Below are 13,415 nucleotides of genomic sequence, written 5' to 3' on the forward strand. Positions count from 1 at the left end.
GCGACCCGGCGTCAGGGATTTGTCAAACCCTGTCTTAAGGTATCCACTTGCAGGGGTCAAACTGTAAAATAAATACGATGATAAAATATGTGTGTGAATAATCCAAAGTAATACAATATATATATAACTCGATCTTTTTTCTAATTCTTTATAATTAATCTTCCAGGAAATGTTTCTTCGATTATTTTCATCACAAAAATGCGAACCAATACTCATAAATTCCCACATTATTCTGCCCGATGTGAATTGACAAAACCCTACTATATTTGGAAAAAAAATCTCGAATTATTTTTCCTGAAGAATGTTTTTCAAATGATAAAGACAGAAAATTTCGCTTCAAAAAAAAATATGTATATTTCATTATATTTCGTAATGTGTATGAGAAAATCATTCACATTATTGAATTCACAGAAATTACACACAATTCCCGCTACCTTCAATTACTAGTCACATTTCCGGCAACGAAGTTAACATTAAAATGGTTGACATTTCTTCCTCTACATGTCGGAACCGAAACAGTACAAGGATCGGGGTTGGAGAAAGAGAGGAAAGAACGAGTATAAATGGAGTACCCACAATCAATCGTTCCCAGAGTCTGATAAGCTCACATCACCCTTCACATTTCACATCCTTCTTTCCATAACTTGATGCCACGGAAGGGGGGGGGGGGGGAAATCCTTAACCTCACATAACATCGCACGATGAACAGCTGCCATGGGGTGTCATGCATGAAAAATATATAACACATACACGGGTACACCCAAACACAACAGTTGTCACTAATATAGAAAATAAATATGGGAGGAAAATGAATTATAGTACATACAGTGAAGAAGATGAGGGGGGGGGGGAAAGAAGAGGTAAAGAAGGGGGGATGGCACCGTTAAGAACAAACACTTACGAAATCTGTGGAGGCGTCTGCTGCTGCGGCTGTGCATTAAAACCATCAGAAACATCATCTGTGGACCTGTAAAGCACCGCCGAGACGCTACTCTGTTGGTAGTGTTGTTGATGTTGGTGTCGACGACGTGAAGGTCTCATCTTTCCAGAAAAAAAAAAAAAAGAGACGAAAGACCCGGAAAAGTGATAACAGGAAAAAACCGAACGTGAAAACAACAAGGCTGGAAACCAAACAAATCCCACTTCCCCGGCACTTCTTCGAACGGACTGACTGTGTGCGTTTTGCCTGATGGGAAATGAGCTAAAACTCCCTACCAGCAGCAGCAGCACAATGGCGGAGTAAAAGAGGAGGGACGGCAGCAGAGTTATGCCATTGGCTCAAACGCGAATCTATCGATTGGTACTGTCAGCCTGGTTCGTTGCTTTGGTGCTGCTGCTTCGCAACGAGAACGACGACATCTTCGACGCAGAATTCAGAAAAATGCTGGTGGGGGTGGGCGGAAAGAATAGGAAAAAACACACACACATACAGAAAAATATTTTTTTTCTCACCGAAATGCATCGTTCATCAATCTGCATCAATCTCATTTCTGAAACACACAGGAGAAATTTTTTTTCAAACAAACGCGAAAAGTGCTACTACATCTAATTTCGTGACATTCTATTTTGCTGGGAAGGGTTCCTGAAAACCCTTCTGAGCTTTGGAAAAAAAAAACATTTGCGCAATGAAAGCTATCAAAAATATTCAATTAAAAAGGGGATACGTTTTGAAAATCAACTTGTTTCATTATTAAGAAACATTAAAGTGAGTGATAATTGATATTATTTATCAAGTGTTTGAAACGGAATAGGGGCTTGTATGGATCTAGCAGCTTAACAGTTAAATAAGAAACATTAAATTAAATCAATTTGAGACCACTAGTCGATTACTATCCAATAAATTCGGAAAAATCAACAGAAAACTTTCGACTCTCGTGGTTCCTATACCCCAATAATCATTTAAAAGTGGGTCTCAATCAGCCATCGTTTACCAGTAGCTATATTTAATGCCCGAGTGGTCAGATGTTTGTCTGTCACCGTTGAAGGTTGTCGTTAGGTTCGATCCTGGAGATAGAACACAGATAACAAGTTATTTCCCTAAAACGAACCCGAGACAACCACCGATACATAGCACCTTCATTCCCGACTCGATTGGTAGTTAATTTCCATAAGGCGATATGACCAGAGTTGGTGTGCTGTAAAGTAGTAACTATATTTATATCAAATCGTTTATGATTGGCCCCATTACGCGATCGTTTACAGCGGCTTCTCACAGTCGTCGTTTGTCAGTGGCCCCTCTTAGCGATCTTTTACCAGCGGCCTCACTCAGCCGTTTACTGAAGCAGACATAAATTGACAGTGTGTGTGTGGTCATCATATTACTTACTACATCATTTACATTACTTAGTCATCACATTACCAATAACATGCAGATGATGACTGCCATAATTTACCTGTAGGAAGCCCTAGTAATAATTTGCCAGTGGTCCCCGTCTCTGAAGGTTATACAATATACAGTCGGCCCCTCGTATTCGCGGGGGTTACGTTCCAAGGGTGACCGCGAATACGGGAAATCCGTGAATAACCGAAACCATAGGTTTTTCGTATATACCTCGTTTATTGCACATCACGAGAAAGAGCAGGGTGACGCAGAGGTAGAACGGAATGTAAAAGAGGGTGCAGCGATTGTTGGCGATGTTTTCTGTTTACCGTTTCTTCTTCTTCGTATCATCAAGTACGTTGGAGTAATGTTGACAAGGCTTCCTCTACTAATTTTGTAAAATAGAAGGATCTATGTCATGAAAATAATCTATTGCTGATTTGAGCTTGTGAAGCCCTTCCGCTATGTTATATACTTGTGGTGAATTTGTTTTCTACCTCTTTATCTTGATCTTCTTCATCTGGTACCGCTTCAGTTTCAGGACGTCAGCTGCATTAATTCCTCCTCGGTCAATCCAGTATCAAAAGAACTTTGAATGGCATGTATTCACTCTCAAAGTACCTTCTGACTTCCAGAACGAAACACCGTTTAAACCAATCCAGGAAAGTGTTTTCGAGTCAAAGATTTTTTTTGTTCGTTCAAAATACTGAGAGCTTTGGCTTATCCTTCCCTTCAATGCTCACGGATTCACAGATTTGAAAATGATGGTGGGCTTTATCATGTGCCCATACGCATTTGCGCAAAACAACATGGTAAGTCTATCTCTACTTGCCTTAAAACCAGAGGATCGCTTTTCTTCTTGGGCGATAAATGGTCTTTGCGGCATTGTCTTCTAAAATAGTGCAGTTTCGTCAACGTTAAACACCTGCTGAGGTGTGAATATCCCTTCTTTTCAATAATTTTCTACAAAGTCTTTGGAAATTTTCTAGCTGCCTCCTGGTCGTCAGAGACTTGATCGCCAGTGATTTTTACATTGCGTGATCCGAATCGTTTCTTAAACCTATGAAACCAACCTTTACTTGCATAAAATTCTGATGAAAAAGACGTTTCACCAGCGACCAGCCCTTTCCTTATAGAAGAGTAAAATTTTTTGCCTTTTCTGTATAATATTACAATCAATGGGAATACCTTTTTGTATCAGTCTGTACGAGAAACACATGGATCCCGTAAGCGCTGCAAAGTTTGAATGCCACGGGTGCAGCTACAGCCACGGCTGAACGAATTTCAGATTCCTTTTTCTTGATATATCTCACCGTAGATTCGTTGATTCCGTAATGGCGGAGCACAGCAGGTATTGACTTACTTTCGCCAAGTATAGTCAATATATCCAATTTTTCTTGTCAAGTTTTCACTTTTTTTGTCTTTTCAAAGCATTATCAGTAGCACTAGAAGAATGAGCCATCCCAAACACGTATAATTTAAATTTTGTAAACAAAACACGTGAATGATGACTATTGCTGAGTTTTGTCAAAAAAAATTGCAATAAAGTAAAACCACGAATACGGGGGGCTGACTGTATATCCACAATGCTCTCATGACAATTGTGCGAATGGTCGGATTTCTACTAAGGGGTCATTCAAAGTAAAATTAGGTTAACAACGATGGGGGGGGGGGGTGTTCAGAGATTTGCAGACTTTTGATGACAAGGAGAGAAGGGGTTTCGATGATGCTTACGTCATATAATACTTACCCTTTATAAAAATATGAAATATTCTTAATGACATCCTACTCGGTGCGTCAAAAAACGAGAAAAACCTTTCGATAGTTTGTGGTCACCTGAACGACATTCTCTGTATTGATAATTCCCTACAGAGCCACTTTAGTGATCTCTAAATGTTTCGCGGATCCAAGTGATCTGAAAATATGTCCGGGCAGTGTGTCCAAGTGCTCTGGAACTGTGTCACGCATCACTCAAGTGATCCGTAATTGTGCCGAGCATCACTCAAGTAATCTGGGAATGTGCCAAGGGTAACCCGAGTGATGTAGAACCACACTGGAGGCCACTTTAATGCTCTAAAACTATGCCACGTGTCACTCAAGGGATCTCTACATGTGCCACGGGTCAATTCAGCGATCTGTAAATGTACCACTTCGTTCATTTTTACAAAATTTGGTTTGAGGGGTACAGGCCATATCGCAACCCACAGGGGAGGAAGGAAGGGTCCCATATTTTGATGATAAACAAATATACGAAATAGATGAGGTAAATAATGGTATTTTTTCTCAACCGAAATGGGAAAACAAGTACGATCGCAAATCGAAAAAGAAACTTTTACAACGTAAAATTCGTGACACATTTCTGTGAGCAGAAGTGAAAATATTGGTACGATTCATATTTATTTAGGAATTGAAAAATTCAATTTTACATCATCATTTCAATTTTCCTGAATAATCAGTCAACATGTAAACCATCTCGCACCACCATAAATGATCTCCCGCATCCCCGGTTGGGAACCACTGTTTTAAGCTTATACTTTTATTTTAAGAGTTCCCCGAAAGCTCAATGTTTTGCATTGTTCCGCAACGAGCCCTCGGCCAACACCTTCTAGAGCAAGCCTCTACTCTAGAAGGTACTGCCTCAACTGGATATGTTAAAAATTCCCATAATAGCACTAATTGTTTTGCGACGTACGTTGCACATTTCAGCATATTCTGTTTTGGGGACGAGTTTGATCGAATGTCTACCGAGTTCTGATTTTCAGAGCAATTTCAGAGTTTCCACGAGTGCCAACCGAATACAGTAAAACCTCGCTACAATATGACACGATCTGCATAAATAAGGGTAAAAAAAAGCGTTTCACACTCCCATTTATTGTTTTTTTCCCAACTTTTCTCCATTTTGCGAATTCAAATATCTAGAAACATGAAACTTTTTTTTCTTGGAATCAGGAGAGACAAGGCAACAATTTTCTAATTGGAATTTTTAGCACAGGGTGTCCGTATAAAAAGTTAAATTTTTATTTTAATAACTATACATCTCTTCTTGCAACATGAATGACGTATCTGAGTTTTACACGTTATTTGGATTCTTATTGGAAGTTGCCTTTAGAATCAACGGTTCGCCAGCAAAATGTTGTGCGTGCTGTTAGCTATGCACCAAGGCTGCGCAAATTGCAAAAAAATCCAGGCGAAAGAAAAAAAATTTTAGGCGCCAAAAAATTTTCACCCGAAGGAAAAGGTTCAAAACAATGCTTCTTTTGACTTTTTCATCGTATAGTGACCCCCTTTCATGTTGGCAAATAGGCTGCGTAAATTCCAAACATTTTGTGCTACTCTCAGCCTGCAATTTAATAACTACACAAAGAAAGTTTTAGGCACTAATACCAATTTTTTTGTCACCATAGCAACCTGGCGCCTGGGATTTGTCCATCCATGCTATACATCCTGTGTATTTTTAATCGCGTATTCGTATATTAAATCGGAGAAAAGTTGAGAAGGAACAGCATAAATGAGGGAAAGTAGCTTTAATCCGGGCACTAATAATTAAAATATCGAAAGAAAATTCTTTTTTTGCTACCATCAACAATTTGTTAATTTAAAAGGCTTTTTGAAAAAACAAAAGGGGTTAGTAACTAAAAATTCTCTGAAAGAAATTCGTTGTTCTCTCCCGCAAAGGTCGATCCTACGTACGCCCCTGGGTCACATTGGAATAAAGTTATTAATTTTTTTTATTCCGCATTTGGAATCATTGTTTTCACCAGAAATTTTCACTGGAGAGAATTTATTTATTTATTTATTTTTTTTTTTTTTGCGTTTTAAACGCAGTATTTTTGTATATGATCGAACACTTTTGGCCAATGGTAATACTGTACATAAAAAATTCACCAGCGTGTCACAACACAAACATCATATCAGAAACTGATTATATGCCAGAGAATTATTTTTATGCACTGTATGTGCATAAAAATTTCTCCTGCTTCAAACGAAAGACCGGAACAATGACAGACTTCATAATATGCCACTAGCATAAAAACATTAAAACAAACGAAGAGATACAATTCTGCAGCTAAGAACAAATGTCACATTACAATGAGCAGCAACAGGTGTGATGATTTAAAATCTGGGGATTGCAGCATGGATGTGTATTTACCCATAACCATCAAAAATATCATAGAAAAACAAGAAGAAATGAGAAGTTTTAGACTTTGTTCCGGATTTCTGCTTTGTTTCCAGCTTGGTTTCCATATATATTTGCTTTTATTTATTTTTTTTTTTTTACATCACATTGATTCAAATCAGAGATGGTATTTTCTTTTTAACGCAGATAAAACAGATTGCTAGATAAAAACCACAGAGAATGAAACCCTAGGGAAAATCGAAGTTAGCTGCATGTTTATACAGAGTGTTGATGAGTGAGATGATACTGTTATGATGGACCAACAAACTCAGAGGGTTGTTAGTAGGCATCAAGAGTAACAAAAATTGCATTGGAACATGATGTCGCAAACCACGTTGATAGGGCGAAAATCGCGAATTGATGAGGAGGTGGATTGGACGCGAGGGACCCATTGTTTGACCTCCACGTTCGCCGGATCTCAATCCGTGTGACTTTTTCCTATGGGGTCACCTTAAATCACTCGTTTATGCGACGCCTGTGGACACACCGCAGGATCTCATAGCGCGGATTGTCGTCGCTACGGCAGACATCAAAAGCATCGTCGAGCGCGCGTCCGGGAATCGTTTTTACGTCGTTGTAGACCAGCGGTTCTCAACCTTTTCTGACTCGCGGAGCCCTTTTCAGTGAATAATTTCTATGGCGCAGCACTGCTTAACGCAAGGAGCCCTTTTTAGTATATTATTTATATGGCGGTGCGCCTTTCAGGTCTCTTTTTTTTTTTAATCAAATTTATTGATTTATTTTATTATTCTCGAGTGGCCGCGGAGCCCCTGGGAAGTGCACACGGAGCACCGGTTGAAAACCACTGTTGTAGACTGTGCAATGACGTCAGCGGCCGACACTTCCAACAACTCTTGTAATAATCAATCAAATAAATCTTTTTGTAGTTATTGTTGTACTTTGTCATTCCAGTGTGACGTCGAAACATGCATGCGTTTTTCGCGATTTTCACCCTCTCAACGGGGTTTGCGACACCATGTTCCATTGCAATTTTTGTTCCTCTGGATGTCTACAAACAACCCTCTGAGTTTGTCGGCCCATTATAGCAGAACACCCTGTATAATTCCATTCGTAAAACAGAGTTGTAAAAGGAAGTCCATGACTAATAAACTTGGTAATCAAGACTAATTCCATTGCTTTTTTTATAAACTCCAAATTTGTCATCAGAAACTAGATATTGTGCGAAATTATGCGATTTATTTCGCATTCCAGGCAACTATGTATAATCGCTCACATTTTATTTACATGTTGTGGCAATCATATAGCTAGGGACATGTACAAATACACAATTATCCCTATGTGATGGGAACAAAAACTTCTCAGTCTAGTTCGAAAAAAACGGGAAAAAAACAAAACATTAAGTTCCTTCCCCCTCGATGACCTTTTTTGGATTTGCCTTGACCTTGTTGCTTCCAAAAGTCAACCTTCCCCTCTCTCTCTCTGTCTCCCCTTTCATTTCATCCTCCACTCAAAACTACATTCGAGGGTTATAGTTAAAAAACATTTGACGGGAGATGAAACAGCACTGCGCGTAGGAAAGGGGTACACATACAGCACACAGTCCGGATATTTTACCAGTGATCAAAACAACCATAAGTCGCACATATTAATACAATAAACCCGTTTTTTTCACGCGCGGCCCCTTTTGAACCAAATTTACCTCTAGTGCCCCCTCCCCTTTCATTCAAGAGCGAGACCTTTTCTGTTATCGATTGAATTGAGTTTTTAAGTAAATTTATAGTGAATAAAAATTTCAAAGTCGATCTTTGGACACGTGGGCTGGAAAGAGGTTCTATGCAGGGCCATTCCAACATCATGGGGGGAGGGGGGCGCACACTTAGCAGAAAGTAACAGTTTACATATTTACATGCTTAATCTACCTACTGGTCCGCAGACATCGTGAGCGGGTCCGATAAACAAAATCTACTCTGATAAATATTGAACATTCGGTATTGAAGGACCGAACTCACCTCACTTCCTGAAATAGCGTATATAGATATAGAAGCGTTCCCGAAAGATGGATGCATCAGGAATTTTATTAGATGACTAATGTATGTATGTATATAAAGTATATATATATATATATATAACAACAAGTCCTCCTACAAGCGAATAATAACTCATTCCATTCTAAAATAATCGTTCATTTTCTCCTAAATACATTACAAGCATAATAAATGTTAAAGGTATTACTCCTAAATATATATATGTTACAAGTAATATATTGTATTATTTAGAAGAATGTGTGTCTGATATACCAACAAAGGGTGCAAAAACCATAAAAAAACAATTAGAGCTGTAGTCAATCGTTCGGCGTATCGATGATTCTTTCATAGGAGATTCTTCCGCGATCGATGTATCATCGCGGAAGGGGGGGGGGTGAAAGTGTTCGCTACGGTTCCGCGGACCACCACGATTTTCTTCTCGGTGGTCCGATTGTTTAATCAGTGGTCTCAGACCACCAATGATTTCGAACGCTGCAGGCCATGGCCGGAACTAGAAGGGGAGGGGGCAAATGCCCTAGGTGGAAAAATTTAAGAGAGAGCGGGGGAGCGGTAGTTTTAAGTGGGAACAAAGAAGACCGTTACAAAATTATTGAACTTTTAATTTGTGGGGACGGCAAATTCTTGTTTGCCCTGGGCGGCAAAGGTCCTGGTTACGGCCCTGATGTAGGTGTGATGTTTTCAATCTACAAAAAAAAAAAAAATAATAATAATAATTCTCATTCAACCAATCAGATATGAGAGTGAAAAGATAATTCAATAATCATTTTTCTAATTGAGAGGTAACGAGATGATCGCATTTATACACTGTGCCAAAAAAGTCATGGGATTGTTGCACTTAACCGGGTAAAAGGAGGTCTCACATGATATTAAGGGGGTATCCCATGACTTTTGGTACTTCAGTGTATACACCATTGCAACACCAACGAATAATGAATACCGTTGTTATTTTGTGTTGCGAAGAAAAGGCCATCTTAACTAGAAAATGCGCCCCCGGGTAAAAGTAGCATTCTTGAGGCTCCCCTGCGTAGCTGGAAAAACCCTATTACTAGTTTACACTCTCGAATCATTGAATAAAATGTTATCGCTAGGCTCTCCATGAACTTGAGGGTCCTCAAAGCCAAATAAGCCGAAATCTGCGACGTATGCCACAGAACAATCTGAAACACTTTTAAAAGTGTAGAAAACACTGTCATGGGGATTGTTACTGCAGAACATTTCCACTCAGCCGAGGGCTCGCTGCAGAACAATGCATAAAACATTCTGCTTTGGAGTTTGCCCCGGACTGAGCCCTGATTGCACATTATCTATCGAATAAATCGATCAAAAGGGTGGTCTCAGGTACATTAATTTAACGTACAGGAAGAGAAAACATTTTCAAAAGAATCCCCACTGCAGAGCAAGACAAAAAACTGTCGGTCCTTGAATAATAATTACATTTATACAAGAGCACTTGGTATTTTACTGGTGAACCGTTGATTCCTGCGGCATACTTCCAATTAGAAAAAGTATCCAAGCAATGTGTAGTACTCGGATATGTCATCCATGTTACAAGGGATTATATAGTTATTGAAATAAAAATGCCAACTTTCTATGCGGGACACCGTGCTCAAAAAACCAATTAGGAAGTTGTCGCCCTGTCTCTCCCGAGGCCAAAACAAAAAATTAAATCCCACTTCTAAGTGCACGTTCCTATGCTCACCGAGACATTCGAATTCAGGTAAACCGTTTTACCCGCATTTAATGCTGTTTCCCCCCCCCCCCCAACTTTCCTCCGTTTTTCGAATTTGAATATCTCAGTGAATATTGCACTTAGAAACGTGGATATTTTTTTTGTTGGCCTCAGGAGAGACAGGGCAACAACTTGAAGGGAGTTCGTATAAAAAGTTAACATTTTTATTTTAATAACCATACAAATCCCCTTGCAACATGGATGACATATCTGAGTACTAAACGTTATTTGGATACTTTTTCTAATTGGAAGTATACCTCTAGGATCAACGGTTGACCAGTAAAATGCCATGCGCCCTGTTACTGCTGTATAATAGACCATTTTTCTTTATTTCTAAGCGTCGACCCCCCCCCCCCCACTGGACTTTGACTGTTGTGGCGTTAAATCTATATGAAACACTAAAAAAAGTTTTTTTTAAAGAAGACAGCAATCTCACTATATGAATATGATGCCAAATATTTAGTGTGCGCAATATGAAGAAAAACCACAACGAAATGACAGAATGGGGATCCCCCCCCCCCCATCATGATTTTAATCAATTAATCACTGCTTTTAAGTACAATCTTTGAATCATCCTAAAATAAATTGATAACTCCCCCTCCCCCCCAAAAAAAGGAAGAATTATTATTTCTGTTCTGCATTCAAATTTGTGTGTTTAACTTACAAGTGGCCTTTCTTTCCTACAGCAGAGGAAATAAACTAATTAGCAGACAGCTTTTGAATTAACACATCCAACACCCACCCCCGTCCCCTATACAAATAGCTTGAGTTAAATTATGGATACAGGACTGAGAAACGACGCGGTGTTTCCCAAAGTGGGAGATGCGACAGATCAGGGCAGTGGTCTTGAACTTTTTAAGCATAGCGGGGCAAATTTGAATTTCCAAAGAAGAACGCAGGCCACAACTTATATGCTGCATATAAAATTATGATGGAAGAAAAATTTTTACACGTACAGTGGCGTCATAACAGATGGGCCACCGAGGCCCCGCGTCAAACGGGGGCCCTCAAATAACTGAAGACATTTATTTATTCCGAAAAACAATTGCCTTCGTTAAATATAATCTTTGATAAATTCTGAGGAACAATTTTTATAAATTCTGAAAAAGTTTTAGTAAATATATTTTTTTTATTAATTCAGAAATTGTTTCAAAAGATACCGAATTTTTTCTTTTCGGTAAAGTTCTAAAACTACTTCTTTCGATAATTTCTAAATAATTTCTTTCCGTAATCTTGGATTTATTATTCATTACTTTGAAGTTACTTCTTTCTCTTATTCTTGAAATAATTTCTTTCAAAAATCTGAAATTATTCTTTTTCAAGTTTTCTTTTAATTCTACAATTATGCACACCCTTTTTGGATGCCGACTTTCACTTCTGAAATATATGAAATCAGGGCTTACAGAAACTGTTTGGGCCATTGGGTCCCCCAACTTACTTAGATGGCCTTAGTAATGTGTCGAATGCGCAACGTTATTGGAGAAAAGAGCCCTAAATTAGGAGATCCTATGATTGACTTAGCTAAGAGAGATAGGTAGAATCTTTACTTAAAGGGGGGGGGGGGTGATGAGATAAATATGAGTTTCTACGAAGAGTGCTATTAAACCGGGGTTTGACAAACCGCAAAAAAAAAAAAAAAATTTTAAAGCCAATAGTGATTATAATCTAACAAAAATGATCCTAATAATGCCCTTTCCCTATGTTAAGAGACAGTCATGAAATCCGAAAAATTTGTGTCCTTCATAGAAAGAAAGACTCCAATTTCACAATCACGTACAGAAAAGTTTAGGCGCCAATACCGATGTTTTAGTCGCCAAAGCGACCCTGACGTCTCAGATTTGTCCATCCCTGTACCAAATTAGGGCCAGAATATCAAATGCAATCATATCGCAATGGCTCGTGCAATATGAACTTTTTGCATTTCCTTTGTAAAACTGACTTCGACACGATGTGACTTTTTTCCACGATATTTTTGAAAACCAATAATGCTAGATTACTGTGATTTTGTTTAATATCTATCGTATAATCAGCGTTTCCTCAACCCATGGTCTGCTAAGATGGGACGGGTGGTTCTCGGACAGACTTGAAAATTTGATTCTAATCAAACGAAAATTATCGAAATCAGGTACCACAATTTTTGGGAACACATACTGTTGAACTTTAGTCGTCTGTCGAATTCTTTGAAACATTTTACTGATCTTAGTGTTCAGAAAAGTGGAGAAATGCTGATATAGAGAACATAAAAAATCAACATTGAATAATAATAAAAAGATGCATACGAAGATACAAGAACGAAGCAACGAACGCAAGTAAACGACTTTACTGAACAAGGAAATTTTAACGAATAAGTTCCCATTCTTCTGAAATTACACCTAGAGTGAAGTCAGACAGAATATGTAGTGTGAGTTGACACTCTTTTCAACGAATGCATTCATTGAAAAAATAGAATTAATATTTTTTTCGTTTCTTCTTAATACACAATAATGGAAACGATGTTTCAATTGGCTCTCAATCAAGATTGCTTTTAATCTTTTATTCAGGAAAAGAAAATTTACGACCGCAAGGAGAAAACGTGAACTCTCAAAACAGAATTTATTGTCCTTGCAGTTTTTGACCATCATAGTAATTTCGCGGAACGTTTCATAACTGAACGCAGACAAAGACAGGGCTTTACAAATCAAAGGGGAGTCATTCAAGTATTGCGTCAGCATCGATGGGGGGAAGGAGGTTTCGGATTTGCTGACTTTTGATGACAAGGAGGGAGGGGGATTTAAATTATGCTTACGTCACCAACCACCCTTTATAAAAACATGAAATATTCTTAATGGCATCTTACTCGGTGCGCCAAAAACGAGAAAAACCTTTCGCTAGTTTGCGGGGCACCTGAACTAACATTCTTTTTATTGATAAGTGCCCTACAGAGCCAATTTAGTGATCTCTAAATGTTTCACGGATCCAAGTGCTCTAGAATTGTGCCCCGCATCACTCAAGTGATCCGTAATTATGCCGCGGATCAGTTAAGTAATCTGGGAATGTGTCGGGGTAACTTGAGTGATGTAAAACCGCACTGGGGGGGGGGGGCGCTTTAATGCTGTAAAACTGTGACACATGTCACTAAAGGGATCTCTAAATGTGTCACGGATCGCTTAAGTGTTCTGGAACTGTGTCGCGGGTGATTTAAGT

The 13,415-nt window shown here is 38.8% G+C and overlaps 1 protein-coding gene across 8 annotated transcripts in view; it reads right to left on the bottom strand.

Annotated features, from left to right (window-relative positions):
- Positions 1 to 13,415, bottom strand: part of LOC149088252 (poly [ADP-ribose] polymerase tankyrase-like) — a 129,054-nt gene that overhangs the window by 103,918 nt on the left and 11,721 nt on the right. For 3 of the 8 annotated variants that reach the window (XM_089245952.1, XM_089245935.1, XM_089245928.1), the window contains exon 1: positions 902 to 1,122. The exons of 4 other annotated variants lie outside the window; for them this stretch is intronic. In XM_089245952.1, the coding sequence (XP_089102078.1) occupies positions 902 to 1,041 (140 nt within the window). In that variant the 5' untranslated portion in view covers positions 1,042 to 1,122. Of the gene's footprint in view, positions 1 to 901; positions 1,199 to 13,415 lie in introns of those variants that run through there. One more of the 8 variants, XM_089245981.1, reaches the window with a different exon arrangement.

This window comes from Pholcus phalangioides, unplaced genomic scaffold (genome assembly GCF_987345545.1).
Source record: "Pholcus phalangioides strain wild (caught in Gottingen) unplaced genomic scaffold, Ppha-v1.0 ptg000003l_1, whole genome shotgun sequence".
Taxonomy (NCBI): Eukaryota; Metazoa; Arthropoda; class Arachnida; order Araneae; family Pholcidae; genus Pholcus; species Pholcus phalangioides.